Source organism: Haplochromis burtoni, unplaced genomic scaffold (assembly GCF_018398535.1).
Source record: "Haplochromis burtoni strain Fernald_Lab_line unplaced genomic scaffold, NCSU_Asbu1 Contig_128, whole genome shotgun sequence".
NCBI classification, from domain to species: domain Eukaryota; kingdom Metazoa; phylum Chordata; class Actinopteri; order Cichliformes; family Cichlidae; genus Haplochromis; species Haplochromis burtoni.
In genome coordinates, this window is record NW_024582489.1 from 202,894 (window position 1) to 221,650 (window position 18,757).

At 40.1% G+C, this 18,757-nt stretch overlaps 3 protein-coding genes across 9 annotated transcripts in view; 2 read left to right on the forward strand and 1 right to left on the reverse strand.

Annotated features, from left to right (window-relative positions):
- The first annotated feature begins 45 nt into the window (after positions 1-45).
- On the forward strand, positions 46-8,820 carry mfsd1 (major facilitator superfamily domain containing 1). 6 transcript variants are annotated; one of them, XR_316272.3, is made up of 18 exons: positions 46-274; positions 451-503; positions 836-948; positions 1,095-1,137; positions 1,280-1,347; positions 1,709-1,817; positions 1,948-2,050; positions 2,435-2,533; positions 3,388-3,499; positions 4,162-4,218; positions 4,411-4,567; positions 4,778-4,875; positions 4,998-5,110; positions 5,234-5,281; positions 5,469-5,535; positions 7,939-8,044; positions 8,250-8,441; positions 8,582-8,820. XR_316272.3 is itself a non-coding variant. In XM_005930035.3 (17 exons), the coding sequence occupies exons 1-17, from the start codon at positions 130-132 to the stop codon at positions 8,307-8,309; spliced, it is 1,551 nt and encodes a 516-aa protein (XP_005930097.1). In that variant the 5' UTR covers positions 46-129; the 3' UTR covers positions 8,310-8,820. The 6 variants fall into 6 exon arrangements, 5 of the variants coding, with proteins under 5 accessions (XP_005930097.1, XP_005930099.1, XP_042080040.1 ...); XM_005930035.3 differs by having other exon boundaries at positions 8,250-8,820; XM_005930037.3 differs by lacking the exons at positions 7,939-8,044; positions 8,250-8,441; positions 8,582-8,820 and adding an exon at positions 6,401-7,762 and having other exon boundaries at positions 48-274.
- Positions 8,821-8,883: 63 nt separating this feature from the next.
- On the reverse strand, positions 8,884-9,986 carry LOC102290723 (P2Y purinoceptor 3-like). The gene has a single exon (XM_005930038.3). It carries the CDS (start codon positions 9,871-9,873, stop codon positions 8,884-8,886), a length of 990 nt encoding a protein of 329 aa, XP_005930100.1. The 5' UTR covers positions 9,874-9,986.
- A 339-nt stretch (positions 9,987-10,325) lies between these two features.
- The window catches only part of schip1 (schwannomin interacting protein 1), a 223,690-nt gene continuing 215,258 nt past the window's right edge, over positions 10,326-18,757 (forward strand). For both annotated transcript variants that reach the window (XM_005930031.3, XM_042224123.1), the window contains exons 1-2: positions 10,326-10,452; positions 10,695-10,782. In XM_005930031.3, the coding sequence (XP_005930093.2) occupies positions 10,430-10,452; positions 10,695-10,782 (111 nt within the window). In that variant the 5' untranslated portion in view covers positions 10,326-10,429. The remainder of the gene's footprint in view (positions 10,453-10,694; positions 10,783-18,757) is intronic.

The following is an 18,757-nucleotide window of genomic DNA, read 5'->3' on the forward strand; positions in this document are numbered from 1 at the left end:
CGCGCTCCCGAGGCGTACGCCAGCTTCACTGCGCGAACATAATGCCACGTGACGTGCATAACGGGTCATATGACTGACACTCTTACGGTAGGTCTTTCTCTCTGCTGTGAACCTCACAAATAATCGAACATGGCGGATTTGGAAGAGCGGCAGAGATTGTTGGGAGACGAGGACAGGGGCAGTGGACCCGGCAGGCCCATGCTCGCCATCTGCGACCCCAGCCGCTTACTGCACCGACTGGTTGTCCTTTTTTTTATGTGCTTCCTGGGATTCGGTAAGGAGTAAAAGGCGGCACGGCGAGCTATTTGGGAGATTTGGGACTAACTAAAGTTAAATACTATCAAGCTACTGTAAATAATGCACGTTGTTGTCTGCTTATTATGTATGAAATGTATAATAAATGCAATAGTGTCACGTCTGAGCCCCGCTAATGTGGGCGCTTTGTTCCAGGAAGCTACTTCTGTTACGATAATCCCGCTGCACTCCAAAGTCAAGTCATCCAGGTATTTCACACATAATTCAAACTTTTACACCAGGGCCTTAAAACCAAATGCAGACATTTATTTTAATCCCACACTAACAAGCTTTTGGAGATTTATTTTTATATAGAACAGAGGTTGTCTTTTAAAGGTCACCATACTCTATGTAAACAAAAGAAATATACATAATAAACAACAAGAACAGTCAAATAAGATTCCTAGTAAATGGTGTTGTTACACAGATTTATTCAAAAACCTAGAGCCTACTGTGCATTGTGCTCAACACAAAATGATAGCAAAAACTAACACAAAGCGAGAGTCCAATGTCTGTTGTTTTTCTTCTGTGACTCGCCCAGGATTTGCATCTGACGACTGCAGACTTCATGCAGTTGTACGCCTGGTACTCCTGGCCTAATGTAGTCCTCTGCTTCTTTGGGGGATTTCTGCTTGATCGGGTCTTTGGTGTCAGGTAACGAGAAGAACCAGTCGGTTGTATGTTTTTTGCCAACTATGTGTTGTTTATGTATTTTCACCCAAAAGACAAAAGTGAATGCTCCGTATGGATTTTGTACATGTCGTCTTGATTGGTATCTTTCCCCATGTTCTTGTTTACAGGCTGGGAACCATCATCTTTTCCCTTTTTGTCTGTGCTGGACAGGTAATGTACTCTTGAAGTTTCAGAAGAATGCAGTTACTTAAACAGATATACATTCTGTTTAAATCCATATAGCTCAATAGAAAAAAATCCTTGGGAAAACTGTGGTGATTAGATTGTTTTTAACGTTTCTACCTCTGCATAGGTGGTCTTTGCTGCTGGAGCATGGACAAATAAATTTTGGCTAATGGAAGCTGGACGATTTATATTTGGGTAATAAAACCAAAACAAACTGTCTTCTAGTTAAACCTTTTTATTTTACTAGCATGTAAAAACTTAAAAAACAAACAAACATTGGTCCTTTTCTTGTTTGAAATAGTAATAAAAAACATGCAGTTTCTTATGACACTGATTCATATCAGCTTACAGAATATGAATGATATAGTCAGAAATACCATATATGGGGGATTCTTAGCGAACCCGAACACACATCAAGTCGCTAAAACAAAGTCAGTGTGGTGTTATTCAGTCACATATATTTATCCGTCAAGAGACATTAAAGTCTGATTCTAGGACTCAGGTTTTCAGTCTTGTTGCTTACATGATCCCTTCTATGTTGTCTTTTCTTGGGTAGTATTGGAGGAGAGTCTTTGGCAGTAGCCCAAAACACATATGCAGTGAACTGGTTCAAAGGCAAGGAGCTCAATCTAGTATTTGGCCTTCAGCTGAGCATGGCTCGCGTGGTAAGAACGCTCCAAATGAAAAAGTGCATTTATACAGGCTTTGAAATACTTGTATTTTTGTTTGTTTTGATATTTTCAATGAGGTAAGCTGTACAAAATGCATGCCACTGACTTCTCTGCTCATCCCAAGGGCAGCACGGTGAACATGAACATAATGGGCTGGATTTATAACAGAGTTACAGATGCTGTTGGCTCGCCTGGACACACCGTGCTGGGTGCATCACTCTTGATAGGTAAATGTTTTACAGTTGCACTTCACTGAACCTGACTTGTCAGGTGAGTTTTACACTCTCAGACTCCAGTTACACCCCCTTTATTTCCTTGTTTGGTAGAAATGCTACACCCTTTCTTTTTTACTTCTAAGTTCAAGTAACACAGCTAGCACAAACCAACAGAGAGAAGTGATATAGAGAACTAAAAGTGCTGCCGGCTGTTCCAGACGAATCACAAGGAACAGAAGAAGTGCCAGTTCTTGTAATGTTATCCTCTGACATGCAGACGTTTCCACTTTTGCACAACTTGCAGTTTTGTGTTGTTTCCTGCTGCTTCTAATTTCACTGAACATGTTTAGTGGCAATAAAATTATTCTGATTCTCCATTTCTTTTTCTCCCCTTAGCTGCCATAACGTGCGTGTTTTCCCTAGTCTGTGCCTTGGTTTTGGGATTCCTTGACAAAAGAGCCGAGAGGATCCTCAACAAGGAACAAGAAGGAACAGGTAACATCTTCCCATACTTTCTCCCTCAATTTTGTGTTTTCCCTCTTTCACTCACATCAGTGAATGAATACTAGAAGTTCTTCCACAGTCGTTGCAGATTGCCCCCGTGTGCAAAGTCAGATTTAGTTTTTGTTTTGTTGAGCTTTAAAACCAACTATCTGGTTTGACTCTACTTTCTCTGTTGTGTTGGACTTTTTGTTGTTGTTGTGTTGGTGGCAGTTATAGCCAGAGGTGATTTTGTGGTTCTAACCCTAGTCACATGACAAAAATAACCTCTTGAATTTATTTACATTTAAAATGTCAAGAATATCCACTTGGTCTTTAGGTTGAAATTACCAGAAGTTAGTTGTCAAATGTCTCTCTGACCTCTCAAAACCTTTTTTTTTTTTGGTTGCAATGGTTGCATTGTGTGGTTTCATTAGTTAACCCATTTGCTGGCTTGTCAACAGTTTAATTTCTCTAAAACTTTCAGCAGAAGCAACATTAGCAAGTTGAGTTGGCATCGCATGATGTCACCTTATTAAAAGGGAAATGAGAAGTGAGAGTGCTGAAGCCTGAAATGCATCCATGTGTATCCTGCCTAACTCATGAAGTAATTATTAAAAAAAAAATCACGCACATCAAATATGATAAAATAATGAACTGATGGCATTTTTGTATTCAAATGGTTTAGTCTGCAGAATCATGGATGAAAACTACTACTCGGCGGGGAAGAAAATGTTTAAATTTGGCATGCTGTAGCATTTGTCAATAAGGAAAAAGGTTTACATGTGTTAAAGAAGCATTTATTCTTTTAGAGTTGGTCAAAGCAAATGGTGTTCTCAGACAGATTTGTTTTTTGTGTTGCATGTTAGCCGAAGTGATCAAGATCACGGATGTGAAGCATTTCCCTGCAGCCCTGTGGCTTATCTTCATCGTTTGTGTAGGCTACTACGTGGCAGTTTTCCCCTTTATTGGACTGGGACAGTGAGTACTCCATACGTCTGCACTCTTCCTCTAACACCATGTTTCCTCCAGTGGTCCTTATATTCCTTTTATAGTATATTTACTGTCTGCAGAACGCTGTCTGCTCTGTGCATCCCCTGTTTCTCATGAAATACAGGAAGCAGCACACAGATCCCAACATCCAAGTGCATTATCTTTGTTTGTTAGTGGTGTATTTTATATGTTATTCATTTAATGTTAAAAGTGACCTGATTTAGTCTTTCCTAAAGTCAACATATCCTGTGATGCGCCCATAACCATTTAGCTTTGAGTGAAGAAAGAACTCCCACTCTAAATAATGCACTGTTATGGTTAAAATGCCTGATAAGAATTAAATAAAGAACCTTCATCAAGGTAGTTGTTCAACCTCACAATGTTTTGTTGTGATTAAACTACAAAGGGAGTTTTTGACAAATAGCTTTGAAGTGAAAGGACACAATTGCAGCCATTACAAAATGAATTTCCTTCACTGAAAGGGGTTCTCAGATCACGTAGCAACTGACATGGATTTGCCACAATGGGTCAGCGCTAACTGAGCGGATGGCTGCTATGAAAATTCAATCTCTCCTTTTGTTGTCATAACAGCCAAAAAGCTAAGCAGTGCTTTGTACTGTGAACGTATCATCTTGTCTTTTCATTCGCAGGGTGTTCTTCATTGAAAAATTCAGCTTCTCCCCAGCTCAAGCCAGAGCTGTCAACAGGTAACTCAGCTTAGGTGTTGCCTGTTGGGCAACTGAGACCAAGCTGCCTTAAGATATTAGCACTCTTTATATTCTGCAGTTTTTGTGGCGGGTGAATTTCCTAAAATAGCGTGTTCTTCATTTAATATAAGGATATTCATTATATAATGTTTTAACGTGAATCATTCATTGTCCGTTGTCTATCTTTCCTAGTATTGTGTACATCATATCAGCCCCTGCATCTCCAGTTTTGGGCTTCATGGTTGATAAGACTGGGAGGAACGTGTATTGGGTATTGCTTGCAGTGGCAGCAACACTTGCCGCTCACATGATGCTGGCCTTCACTTTCTGGAACCCATGGATTGCAATGGTAACTTCCCTGGAAACCTTTTACACTGCACTTAAACATTTTGCACATTCATAAACAGTTATAGTATGTCTTGAAAATTGAGTTCGTGTGGATGAACTAAAACTTTTTTTCAGTTGGAGAATTGTTTTATCTCGTGTCCAGTTAACTTCTTTGGTTTCAGCCAACTGAGAAATTGTAAAGTGAGATTCTGTGCATTTGCTTGATTTCCAGTCCCTGCTTGGCGTGTCATACTCCTTATTGGCCTGTGCACTTTGGCCCATGGTGGCTTTTGTCGTGCCTGAACATCAACTCGGGACAGCCTATGGCTTGTATGTGCCTTTTTTTATCATTAAGACTTAAATTATACATATTCTGCTTGTTTGGGCCACCCATTAACATATAAATATTGCTATATGGACACTGATGTGTGTTCTCTGTCTTTGCACATTAGTATGCAGTCCATTCAGAACTTGGGACTCGCTATCATTTCCATAGCGGCAGGGGCGATCCTCGACAGCAAAGGGTACCTGGTTCTGGAAGTGTTTTTTTGCGCCTGCATTTGTGGTCAGTACTTTTATGTCTTTTTGTTTCCCTTTTTTTTTTTTTTCAAAGTCTTGTTAGACACTTGTGAGTGCCATTGTTGGTTATGTCTTTTTTTGCATTGGTTTTCCTTCCACTTTCTTGTAGTTGGACTGATAGCTGCAGTGTTGCTGTACTTTGTGGATTACATTAAAGGTGAGAAAAGACTGGAGTGTTGAATTGTCCCACATTTTCACTCCTCTCTGTTTTGTGTTTCTTTATTGTCTCCGATTTTCTTCATAAGCCTTCTCATATGACATCTTTTCACTTTACTCTCACACTCTTTTCCTTACCATCAGATTCACTCACTGCTTAATCTGCCTATTTCCTTCTCTTGCTCCAGGAGGAGATTTGAACCTGTCAGCCGCAGCCAGAGCCAAACTCAGTAAAGAAGCCAGTTCAGATGCAGAGTGAGTAGCTTTGACCTTCCACACACCGTCTTTTCCACCCACTTGCGCATCAATTAGACAAGCATCTCAGAAACGTATTGAACACTTCTCTCATGCAGTCAAGTGACATAAACACATTGTAGGTAGACAGAAACTTCCAATATAGACACAACTAATAGTTTTAACTACAAATAATAGTTAATAATGTATAGAGGTTATAAAACATACCAAAAGTTTTGGTCGATTAAACTTTAATTTGTTCAGAGTGGTTGTTACAGAAAACAGGGTTATGGACTTGCTAGGGATATAATACAGTGTATCAATAATGTTATGTTTTCTTATTATCCACGCTTAAAACGCAAGAAACCTGTACAACACGTATTTTGTATGTATTATATATTATACATGTATTACACATATAAAAATGAAGCGGACTGACACAGACTTTGTTGTTGGTTCTGCAACAAAGAGAAATTTTAAAGGTAAAAATCCTTTATTAGGTTATAGTTCAAAAGTTTTTTTTTTAATACACACACACACACACACACACACACACACACAGGCAAACATGTTTTGAAGCGAGTCTTCTTTAACTTCAGGAAGTCATTTTCTATATTAGCTGGCTGGGTTATGTGCTTCGGCTTTCATATTCATTTGTACTGACACGTGCATGTTAGCTGTGGTTGGTTTATTTTGCACTCGCATCACTGAATGAAACCAATACTTCTACTTTCAGTTCACAGTTACAATTAGAAAGAACGATGAAAGTCACACGTGTTTTCTGTACTCATGTAGAACCTGACTAATCTCTATTTTTATGTGTGTGTTATGACTTGTGCAGACTGATTAATATCTCCTGGTTCATGCTTTAATTGATATTTTCCAGATGATGATGATGATGATGATGATGATGAGCGAACACACATGGTCCTGGGCTTCAGAGCCAGCAGGCTGCAGTGTCCACCCCTGAGCTTTCAATCTGCTACCATGGGGCAGGACTGCGGTTCTGACTCCGCCCAGTGATGTCATCTGTGGTTCTTCACACCAGAACTGACTGTCTGGAATTGGGACTGTTGTATAACCTTGCATAAATGTCTAAATGCGATTTTACAGGACACTTGACAAACGACATATCCTACTTAATCCACAGTTACTCTCCAACGTGTCAAAGTTACTTTATTTCTACTTGGATTCACTCACTACTGACTTTTTGTGTGTGTCAAAGTTCAGCATGCTTGAAAAATATTTGAATTATCAAAAGATGACATTTGTACTTACAGCACAGAGGGAAGGGGTCCTTTGATTTTATCATGTACTATTTATTGTTAATTTAGCTTTTTAACATGTAAAATGGGGTAACTGATTTAAAATGTTTGGGGTTTTGTTTTTTTTGTTTTCTTGTTTTTACAAAAAAAACTCCAACATTTCTGCACAACTGTTATTAGCCTGATTGCAGAAAGCTCTGCAGTTCATTTATGTACACACCATTTGTCACAATTACTAACCAAAATCAGCCTTTTTGGACTGTGCTTGGGCACAATGGGCTCATAGTCAGTTCTAATATGTTTCATTGACCTTTGTGTGGCAGGTTATCTCAAAAAGAGCAGAGCTTACCCATGTAATGATATTCACAGTCTCAACTTTTATAAACTCTTCCATTAATGTGACCTTTATTTATTTAAAGAGTCAGATCAGTTCCACGCAAGAATTGTGTTTTATCGATTGTCTTTATTGCTCTTTTATCAAGCTCAGGTAATTAATTCTTTCTAAGCACTTCCCCAAATTGATATTTGCTTTATCTTAATGGTGTAACAACATATTCAGCTTAACACTGACCATTCCAGTAATGTGGGAGGAGGATTTTGTGTTAATGGCAGGGTCACGCACTGTGGATGATTAACATTCACTACCTCAGTTGGGCAAATGAACCCTTATTCGAGTCTTAACAAGAATTTCATACATACATAAAGACAGCCAGTACAATTAATAGTACAAAAAGGGAAAAAAAAAAAAAGGTAGTTACACATTTAAATGACTATACTCAGAAATGGCTGCTCGGTCAGCTTGTTTGCTCTGTGGTGTCGGGAACTCACTGCAATTGTTTAACAGAGAAAATTTGTATTAAACTTTAACTGACATTGAACTGTGTACAAGATGACTGTGAAATGGTACAGAAAAATTCAAAGTTATTGAAAAGATCACATTTGATGCCATGAACAATGACATTCAATTAAACATTTTTTTAAAGCATCCTTTTTTTTTTTTTTTATTGAAGTAGTTCTGTAATACTTTTGTGTCCTTTTCTCTGTCTTCTGCAGCAGACTGGGTGACTAATCCTATTGTAATATTTGCATAATTGTGTTCATGTTAGTGTTGGCTGCAGAGATGTTCAGAGTGTCTATGTTATTTTATTTTTTCCTGCAGGAAAGAAAGGCAGCCAAGTAAGCCGACACAGGGTGAGCTGGCTAGACTGGCACCCATGTCTGCTTTTGGCTTACGCAACCGCTATCTCTCCAGGCTGGGCGCACAGGTATACAAACACACACATACTTTATGCAATTCATATTCAAAGAGAGCCATTTATTAATCCGTTCAGCCTCTTATCTTTACAGTGATAGAACATTATGTTTTTTCTATTATTGTTCTGTTTGTAGGCTTTGCTTCTTCGCTGTTTTAACTTCCACTGTGGGGGTTTTTCTTCTTCATTTAATCTGTCCTGTCTTCTCTTCGCTCAGATCCCAGACCACTTCTCCAGCCATCTGTCATCACTTGCTTACAGGAGTGTTCTGAAATGATGCCCTTCATTCAGCTGTCTGCTGCTCCAACACTGTCACTCTGTGCCTCGAGACAAGTATATGCTAAAATAGACGATGCTTTAAAAAAATGTCCTATTTTCAATGGAAATTTGAAGCACTTTTTACCTCCAGGTTATTTTTAATCTTCACTTGACTTACTGTTCCGAGTGTTCGCTGGTGTGTCTGTTTTATGGCTACTTAATGTCACTGTTTGGAATATTTTAGACCTGTCTTATTTTCCATTTTTGAACTGAATATTTCTTCTCTTTTAGAAATATGATTCTCTACATACGACAGAGGGCACCAGTTCCCACAAATGTTTAATGTCACCTATGACCACAGTGTTGCTGCTTTCTATTGAGCAGTCTGTTGATTGTGGTGTTGCTCCAGTTTTGCAAGTTAATTGCAAGATGACCTTAGTATTTGCATAATAATTGCACATTTGGTGAAATTTTGTATATTGTTTAGTTATGACAAATGCATTTTTTAATTTAAATCAATAAAATGAAGTATAAAACACAGAGAATGCTTTGTAGGATAATTTAAATCACTGTTGTCTACCGATCACATCCCTTCATGGATTATACCCTTCACACCTCTTGCTGACCAGACACACAGTGGGCTCCACTCTTTTATTCCTCCTCCAGAGCCAGGCTCTGAACTTCAGACGCTTTGGATGAGAACTACAGAAGTAGATGAGAGGATTTACGCAGCAGTTTAGCACGACAACCGGTTTCCAGACTTTAAACGTGATCATGGCCAGGTTCAGCAGATGACAGTTTCCTGGCATGTAGACTCTGACAAACATGTAGACAGTGCGGACAATATGATACGGCACAAAACAAACGGCAAACATGAGGCACACAGTTAAAAGGGTATACAAGCACTTTTTGCGCACACGCTGTTTCCTGGTATTAGAAATGCAGTCCGCGGCCCCGCAGTACAGCACCTTTATCATGGAGCAGTAACAGGTGACCACGACCAAGAATGGGATCAAAAAGCCCGCTATAACCAAGAACAGCCCATATGGAAAGAACATATCAAATTGCGTCGGGCCGGTCATTTCAAAGCAAACAGTCATGTTGTTGATCACACCCGTGTGCGCAAACACAAATGTCGGTGAAATCTCGGCATTGGCTAGAATCCAAATGGACCCTGACGCAAGGATGGCGAACTTTCTGGTCCTGAGGCGCACAGCAGCGATGGGATAGCACACCCCGATGAACCGGTGAACGCTGACGCAGGTGACAAACATTATGCTACAGTGGAGGTTGACCAGAAAGACAAATCTAACAGTTTTGCAGAAGATGTTGCCGAAGGGCCAGAAGTTTCCCATAGCATCGCTGATGATAAGTGGAGGAAGGGCCAACACGAAGAGGAGGTCCGCGACTGCGAGGTTGGTCAGGTAGATCACCGTGTTGCTCCAGCGGCGCGTCCGACAGATAACGCACCACAGCAGGACGCCGTTTAAACTCAGGCCAAGCAAAAAGACTAGGCTGTAGGACACCGGGATAAGGATCCTTTTATAGTAGGTGGACAGCGGGCAGATTTGGAAGTCCTCCATCCAAAATGCCAAATCTGATGGTTTGATAGGCCCTACAGCAAAACGACCCTTAAAGGAGGCCTTTTAGTATTTAGGCATCTTTATACCTCACCTCTTCGGTTCTCACCTGAGTCTGTGTAGGGTGGCGTGATATAAAATATCAATCGTGCTGTTTATTTAACTTGAGTCCAACCCACACCCTGGAAGTTAGTTGCTAAGAGCAAATAGATTGGCACACCGTGAGCAATTCCCAGCAACCTCCCCCCTCGCGCGCGCGCGCGCGACAACAAAACACACATACACAACACCACACACACACACACACACACACACACACACACACACACACACAACCGCGCAGAATAAAGTCGATCGCCAAGTTAAGTGACGCCGAGTGTAAACACGCGCGGCGCAGCGGGGGGGGGGGGCGCTGTATTGAAAAGCAGAGGCGGGGGGCACGCGCACACCCTCAGCATCCCATTGGCTGCGAAAATTTTCCAAGTGTGGTCGCTCACCGGCTGCTCCCGACTCTAAGTGTTCACTGCATCTCTGTCTGACTGCGGGTGGAGAGCTCGTCATGCTGAGGAGCGGCACGTACAGGTTAGTAACCCACGCAGCGACTCGCCTTAGTCCCAAATGTAAAGCAGCAGTGTTTGTTATTTCGGTTAAACGGGAAGCTCCGGTAACGGCTGCTTCAAGCACTGATGAGTGATTTTAAAACCCTACGTATCGGTACTCTCTGCAGCTGGACACAGAGTACAGGCTCCTCGCATGTCGAGAGATTCTGACATATTTCATATTTTTGAGAGTTTTGCACTCTAACTTGAGTGATGTCCTTCCAGAAATGTTCACCAAGGAGAGGAGGTGAGACTGCGCAGCGGGAGTCTGGCTCGGGAGAGGAAGCACCTTGCTCTGTGCATCAATAACCAGGTAAGATGCAGCCTGTTAGTATTGTTGTCATTACTGTAAAATAGATTATATATAATTGTCTGGTGCTGGGAATGTCATGTCTGTGGATGGATGACAGACTGTTTGTTTTTTTTTCGGTGAGGGAACAGTTCAGTAATGATGTCATTCACTTTGTCATTCTTTTTTGGAGCGCTAAGTTGACGCTTTCACTGCTGGGCACCACACACTTCTAAGAGAGGAGAGAAGACGGTGTATGTTGCAAACATTTATTAAAAATGTCTTTCATTATCCGCTTTTGGACTTATGTTGCACTTTGGAAAGACATTAGAAAAGCACCAACATTATGCACAATGGAAAATCTTTTCCAAAACTATATTAAAGCCGTTTTTCTCCCTTGCTCTCTAAGTGCTTTGAATTCTGCTTCCCCTATTCACCATTTAAAATGGTAAAACTGACTGAGTTCAGTTTGGTTTAGGAAATTGCTTTTTTTATGTTGGCTCGGGGCCACTCAAAGATTATCGTTGTGGCCGCAACTAAAAAAGGTCTCATTAATACTACATATAGCGCCCTTCATTATAAATGACTTCATTTTCAGAAAGAAATAGTCATGCCATAGTTGAACTGCTCAGCTGAATGGGGCTGGCATGTGTTTCTCATTGCAATGAGTCCTGAGCTCATGTATAGGGTTTAATAGCTCTGACATCTGGTTTGAAAGGAGCAGTTGTTGCAGTTGACTTGCTAATGTAAATTCTGTTCTGCTCGAGTCATCTTTAACAGACTGTTTCCATTGTGTGCTCGAGGTGAGTGTATAGGTGCACAAGTTCACCTAGGTGTAGCGAGCCCCTGAATATTTAATGTCGGTGATGTAGTGTTGCGCATTATCGGTGGCTGGGGATATTGAGCCTATGAGATCTGAAAGCAGAGTTCCATCATACATTTTTCACTTACTCTGCAATATGGTGGTGGTGCCCCCCCCCCCCCTTTTTTTTTTTTATTTCACATCCTCCAACACTTGCTCATTTTGACTTCAGATTTTATCCTGATGTTTTTCTACTGCGCGACCTGACAGCTGAATTTCATCATCACTTTCCCAAAAATGACATTTCTAAATTGATCTAGCTCAGCTCTGTGACATGCCACGTCAGGATGGATTCATGCAAGACTGCTGAGGAGGACGTGAAGAAGCTCGGTGAAGGACCAATCAGTAATTGGCATTAGATATATATGAGTGAGGATACAAATGTGGGTTACTGAGGCTGCTCCACTTGGTGGGAACCCCGTGAGAAGCGCATTAATCTATCTAGCTATTACCCCGTAATCAATGGAAAAGCTGAATTTTATGGCTATGGGTCCGTGTTGCTAATCATTTTACAGAGAGATTATTTAAGCAGCATGCCAATGGGGTCACATCTAATGGGGTTAAGTATAAAATATAAAAGGTGGAATATTTGATGCACCACTCACAGTTGGAATTTTGAAATCTGTTACCAGTATCATGCATGAAACTTATAATTCAATAAAAATCAAGAAAAAAATGTCCCAGTGTGCAGTCTTTTTAATGAATATATTCAACGGGAGCTGAATATCCATGGATTTCATTCAGATCCTGTATCGCAGTACAGGGCAACAACAGAGTCTTGCATTTTAGGCACAGCTGCAGCATTCTGTTATGCAGAGGGTTGTACACAGTACGAGTGTGGTGCCAGGGAAGGGTGTCATATTTCAGAAGTGCATTACTGTATCTCCCTGAGTGGGACAGAGCAGCGCTGAGTGCTGTTTGTGCTAGCTCACTCAAACGCCCCGCGATTGAGTTGTAATGATGTGGACGAGCAGCATGAGCTTGCACGCTGACGGACAGATGTGTTCTTTGCCAACCCCAGTGTTCGTATTCACACTGGAATTTAGTGCCACAGGTAAATAAAAAAAAACACCTCTCCCCACCTCACGGTAAAACACACAATTATCTGCCAGTTCTGTGGTGATTTCCATCTCATCTCTTTAAAATGTCCCTGAAGGCTGGTCAGGTCTCAAAGTGTGAGCTTACAGTCTTTGATCACTGAAAGAAGCCCCCTTACCGATGATGGCCTTGTCTATATGCACTCAGAACTTTCCTCACCATATGTTAACCGGAGCAGCTCTCTGCTGGTTAATAGTACCGGCTGGGGAATACTCCCAAGTGCTCCATTTTGCATTTTGATGGGGTGTGTGATCAATTTCTCTCACCTCCTTCATCTCTTTTCATCACACCCCACCCACTTCATATCTTCTTCTTCTATTGCATTTTTTTTTTTTGAATAACCCTGTGCTCACTTCTTCTTAATTGATAGGCTCTTGCTTCCCTCATTGTACCTCACCATTTTCAGCTTCTTGAATGTTCTGCATTCTTCACCGCAGTGCCATATGCTCAACACAGGCAGTTTTGAAGGCTCATATCGAATAAAGTATATTCTGAGTGCATCAGTGTGAAGGAGACGAATCTGCCGCCCAACCAAAACAGCTGGTCAGCAGAAAATTGACAAAACTAACAGTTTTGAGATCTGTCATCACGTGTCGAGCAGAATTACCTTGCAGCAGCAAAAGACGGCAGATCAAAAGAGGAACAGATAGTTAAAATATGTGCCTGTTCAGCCTTAGTGTAAATGCTGTGTAATGGCTATTCCATTAGAGTCATTTCTTTTGATTTATAGATATTAAATCTGTGGGTGTCTTTCAAATAAATAGGTATGTATGAGGGTTTTTTTTTTTTACTTTTTAATTACAGCCCTTCATCTACTTTTTTGTGTTGCTGTACCTGATTTGCTTCTTCTAGCTTTACTCGATCTACTCCAGCCAGATATTGATAGCTGTGTAAGTACAGCAGCCTAGGATTTATGAGAATGTATACATTCAGCTGCACCTGCCAGTTAAAGGTCTCTACATGTTATAATATAATCAACATGTAACTATTTTCACACGACACTTTCATTTGGATTTGTTTGTCTTTTCTTCTTTCTCTCTCCTAGTTTTCTCGTACCCCTTTCTCACCTCATATAAAGCTTTCTATATAAGCACAGTTATTGCCACTCTTTTACTGCATAGCTATAATACTAAGAGAAAACAAGATTTCAAATTACGTAATCACAGAAACACCTCAGTAACACTATCATCTCTCTGAATGCTTTTTTTGTACTTGGGGATTCAGACGAAAGAGTAAATGTTGACTTCCATATTACTCCTCTCATGCACTGCGCATGTAAATTGATTTCCAATGTCACAATTAATGAGCACCTCCAGTGGTACAGCCCTCTTGATTGGGTATTTCCTTGGGCTGATCGGCAAGTCGAGCGACAGCTAAAGAGTCAATAGTGTAATGCAGATGTTTCGGCGCATCAACACACTGTAATGAAATCCTCTGAGATCAGACTGAGGTGTATACGTGCTTGTATACATGCTGCTGTGCACGTATGCAGGTGCATTAACTGTTCTAGTGCAGTGTTTGTGTCCACGGGCTTGTGGAGGGGGGCTTTATCCTGTGGAGAGACAATGCTAGACTGAAGGGCACAAAGGCCCGACCATCTCCCACAAGTGTTTTGTGTACGTGTGCAAGTGTTTTAGTGTGGCCGTTCAGTGGTGCCTGCCATCGATCTTTGTGATAGAACTAGGACGCTGAGAAATAATGATTTTAATAACTCATCAATTAAAGGGAAGCAGACTTTCTGCTATGTGCTGTTGTTTTCTCTCCCCTTTATCCCACTTTTCCATCCATCTCCCATTTTTCAGCAACTTAATGCTTCACTTTACCTTGCATCCAAGTCTATTGATTGCTCTTATTTTGCTATCAAAAATAATGTGATAAACTTGTTTACATGCACAGGAGCAGCAGGTTTCACTAATATCCCCGTTTCTATGCAACCATGTATTCAGGTGTTGATTTAATCGATTGCCCTATAGACTGCAAGCAATATCCCTCCCTTGATATTTCTTATGTAATTGTAGAGCATTTTATCTCGTTCAGAAACCCAAGAGATTACAGTTGGTGGTGAATAAATAGTAGCTGAAAAAACAACAACAACAAAAAAACATAGCTTCAGTAAATATTAGTAACTAATAATTGTCTCTTTAAGCTGTGATTTGTCAGCTGATCTTTATCATAATCAGTATCATGAAGAGTAATTATTTCTCATCTCAGTAGTATCCATATATTTTAGCATATCAAAATTTTTATATTAACAAATATTGTATAAAATATGCTAACACATTCATTCCATTTAACACTGCCATTGCCATTAGTCATGGATTCTTATGTTGGCTAGAGCATCTGGATGGAGTCTTCATTTGATACGGCATAACACTTGTTGACACACTTATATTTTAAATCCTTACTGGCCCTTTGCCTGGCATCTTGAACACTTAATCCATAATTGGCTTTGGTTGGTAGATATGCATAAACATTTAGAAGAGTCAAACTATTACAGTAACAGCACACAATGCCTGTACTACATGTACCGAAATGTGCAAAACATACAGAAAATGAATGTGCTGTGACACAAAATTTTGCTCAAAAGATTTGATTTTGTATGTATTGAATGCAAAAGGCTGCAGTTGAAATTATGAACTTTAGGATGTCTGGCCTGAGAATATGTTCCAAAGTAGTCTTTTTCTTTCCCCAACAAGTATAGTATAAGTTTGTGTGGTGATGTTCAAACTGGGGTAGTTCTGTAACTGGACAATGCCAAGACTACATACTTTAAATAGTTTCTTGTCATCTCAATGGGCATATTGTCGTCTAGAAAGAATTAAATTTGGAAACACAGGTTTTCCCAGACCTTTCAAAAGTACATTTTGTCTTTTAAACTCAACAGAATGAGTTGTATGAGAAACACTGACATATGAAGTTCACACTGCCACAGGTGATCGTTTATACATTTTATGTGTATTTTAGTGTAATAGAAAAAATATTTGTTGGTTTGTCTGCAAACTACTCCCACACAATCAGTTGTGCAACCAAACTTTTCACACAGGTATCTAAAAGGCCCCTAAAGGTTCTTACATATGTAATCATGTTGCCTAGCAACCACTATCAAGCAATGATCCATTAGTAGTGTTTATGCACCTATAACGCCTTATAAAAGAGTTGTATCATTTTAATTTCCTTGATTTAGCCAGGTTTATTTTTATACTCAATGTTGATATTTCTACATTTTACAATTTAGAGTATGAATATTATGTTACATCATTTGGCACATTAATTTATGAAGTAAGGTTTATTGTATTTAAAGATGAGAACAAAAATGTAAAGTTGGATGAATAACTAGATAAATGTATTTAAGGCGTGTGAATTAGTTCAGCCTACAAAAATCACCATTTTTCCAGACGTATTGCCAGTCCCATGCCCAGATATAAGACGTTTTCATCAGAGCATTCGGCATAAAATCGAAATCAATCAAATCATCAAGAATGAGCTTTCCATACCAAATTGGTCATGGTCTGGTTTAACAACAACTGCCTCCAGTGCTGTTAACTATCAGGATGCAAACTGTGGTCCTGTTGGCCAAAGACAAAGGAAGAAGCGAGGCTGAAAGTGTGTTCTGAGCCAGAACAAGAGAAACGAAACGAAAAGAAGAGGCTGGAATATGGAGATGAGACTAGGGATTTTAAATGTAGGAACCATGACAGGTAAAGGGAGAGAGTTGACTGATATGATGGCGAGGAGGAAGGTAGATGTATTGTGTTTGCAAGAGAAAGGCTCTGGGTAGTTTCCAGATGACTGGAAAAATACAGATGAAGCCGTAAAGGACACTGCCAAAAAGGTATTTGATTCTTTACAGAGGAAAGAAGACAAGGAATTGAGGAAAGTATTCAAAGGAAAAGGTTAGAAAAGATAAAGTCTGATAGGCTGGGAGAGGTAACAAAGGAAAAAGCTTATAGTGAAATGTGTATGAGGTTGAACACTAAGGAAGGAAAACTTGTATTGATTGGCGAGATGGCTGGAAAGGATGTTAGGGTGGTTACAGATAGAGATGGGAACTAACAAACGAAGGAAGAGTGTTGAAAACAAGGAAGGAGTACTTTGAGAAGCTGATTAATGAAGAAAATGAAAGAGGGGGACAAATAGAGAAAGGTTAGTGCAGGAAGTGCAGAAGATTTGTAAGGAGGAAGTGAGGACAGCTATGAAGAGATGGAAGGACTGGTGTTCCAGAAGACATACCTGTGGATGTGTGATGGTGTCTAGAAGAGAGGTCAACGGACATTTTAACCAGAATGTTTAACACAATCCTGGAGAGTGAGGAAATGCATACGTATTTGCAACAACACTGATAGAAACAGTGCTGTCTTTACTTCCTGTAGCTGACACAGTGAGGCAAAGAGCTCCTCTCCTCACTAACAACTAAAGAAGTTAACGTTTATGACACTGAACGACACTTTAGGAAGAATTTCAGTCGTCAGTAAACCTCCTGTTTCAACAACACTGATGTTTTAGACAGTTATCATAAATGTTAACCTGTCTGGCACACACAGTAACATTAGCCACTTAGCAATTATCACTTAGCAGTGAGGGAACCATAGCTGAACTTAGCATAGAGTCCAAAGTTTCAAGACCTAAACAGAGCAAATGAAAGGTGAAAGTCTGGAGCAGAGCAGCGGTTTCAGGACTGATGAGTAGCGCTGAGGATGCAAAGAGCTGCAGAGAGAGAGCAGCAGGCAGCCGCAGGCAAGATGATAAAATGTAACTTTTCGATTTTTACAGTAATTTATTAAAATGTGTCACCTATTTTGATGTAGCAAACTGTGTGGTCAGATTTAAAAGTGAGTGCTCTGTTTTTCACAACTTATTTTATTATTATTATTATTATTATTATTATTATTATTATTATTATTATTATTACTATTTTAAGTATAAGTAAAAGCACCCTTTATCCATAATGTATTTGTAACTTTTCCATAATGCTCTTCTACAATAATTACATTATTTAGATGTTAGGTATTGTGCTGTTTGTTGAACCCTTAGTTTATTAGTATGTTCTAAAATATATTTTATCTTCAGGGTCTGCAATGAAATTATCTAAATAATTTGTGAACTGGATAAAACCTCCAAACCAACACCTTTAAACTTGATCTTAATCTAATACCTGTTTCAAATTTGTATGGAGTCCTGGCAAAGTCGGTATCGACTTTGCAATTGCAGTATCGTGACAAGCCTAGTAATAACTACAGAGAGATAAAGTTGATGAGTCATACCATGAAACCGTGGGAATAAGTGGTTGAAGGGAAGGTTAAGGACAGGGGTGATGATCAGTGAGCAGCAGTATGGCTTCATGCCGTGAGAGTACTATAGATGCAACTTTTGCTTTAAGAATTTTGATAGAGAAGGTGAGAGGGTTTTTTTTTGTGTCTTTGTGTATCTAGCGAAGGCTTATGATAAGGTACTAAGAAAGGAACTGTGATACTAAATGAGAAAATCAAGAGTGGCAAAGTGTGGTGCAGTACAGCGAGACATCAGTGAGGTGTACAGTAGAAGTGTCAGTGAAAGTTCAAGGTGGGGGTGGGTGTAAGCTCAGTGATGAGTGCTGAAGCCCTTCTTGTTTGTGGCAGCGATGGACATGTTGACAGATGATATTTGCAGACAACACTGCCGTGTCTAGTGAGAGTGGGGAGCAGATAAGGAGAGCCTGGAGAGGTGGAGGTATGACCTGGAGAGAAGAGGAATGAAGTCAGTAGAAGCAAGACAAAATACATATGTGAGAATGAAAGGGAGACAGGCAGAGTAGTAAAGATGCAAGGAGTAGAGGTAGTGAAGGTGGGTGAGTTTAAATGTCTGTGGCAGACCATTCAAAGCAACAGACAGTGAAAGAGACAAGTGAAGAAGAGGTGGAGAAGAGCTGCCAGGGTTGTTTTTTAACAGAATAAAAGCAGCAAGAGTGAAAGGAAATGTTTACAAGATTGTGCTGAGACCTGCTATGACCTACTGTTTAGGAGAGTGGCTCTTCTTAGCGGATACCCGGCTAGTTGGCACCTG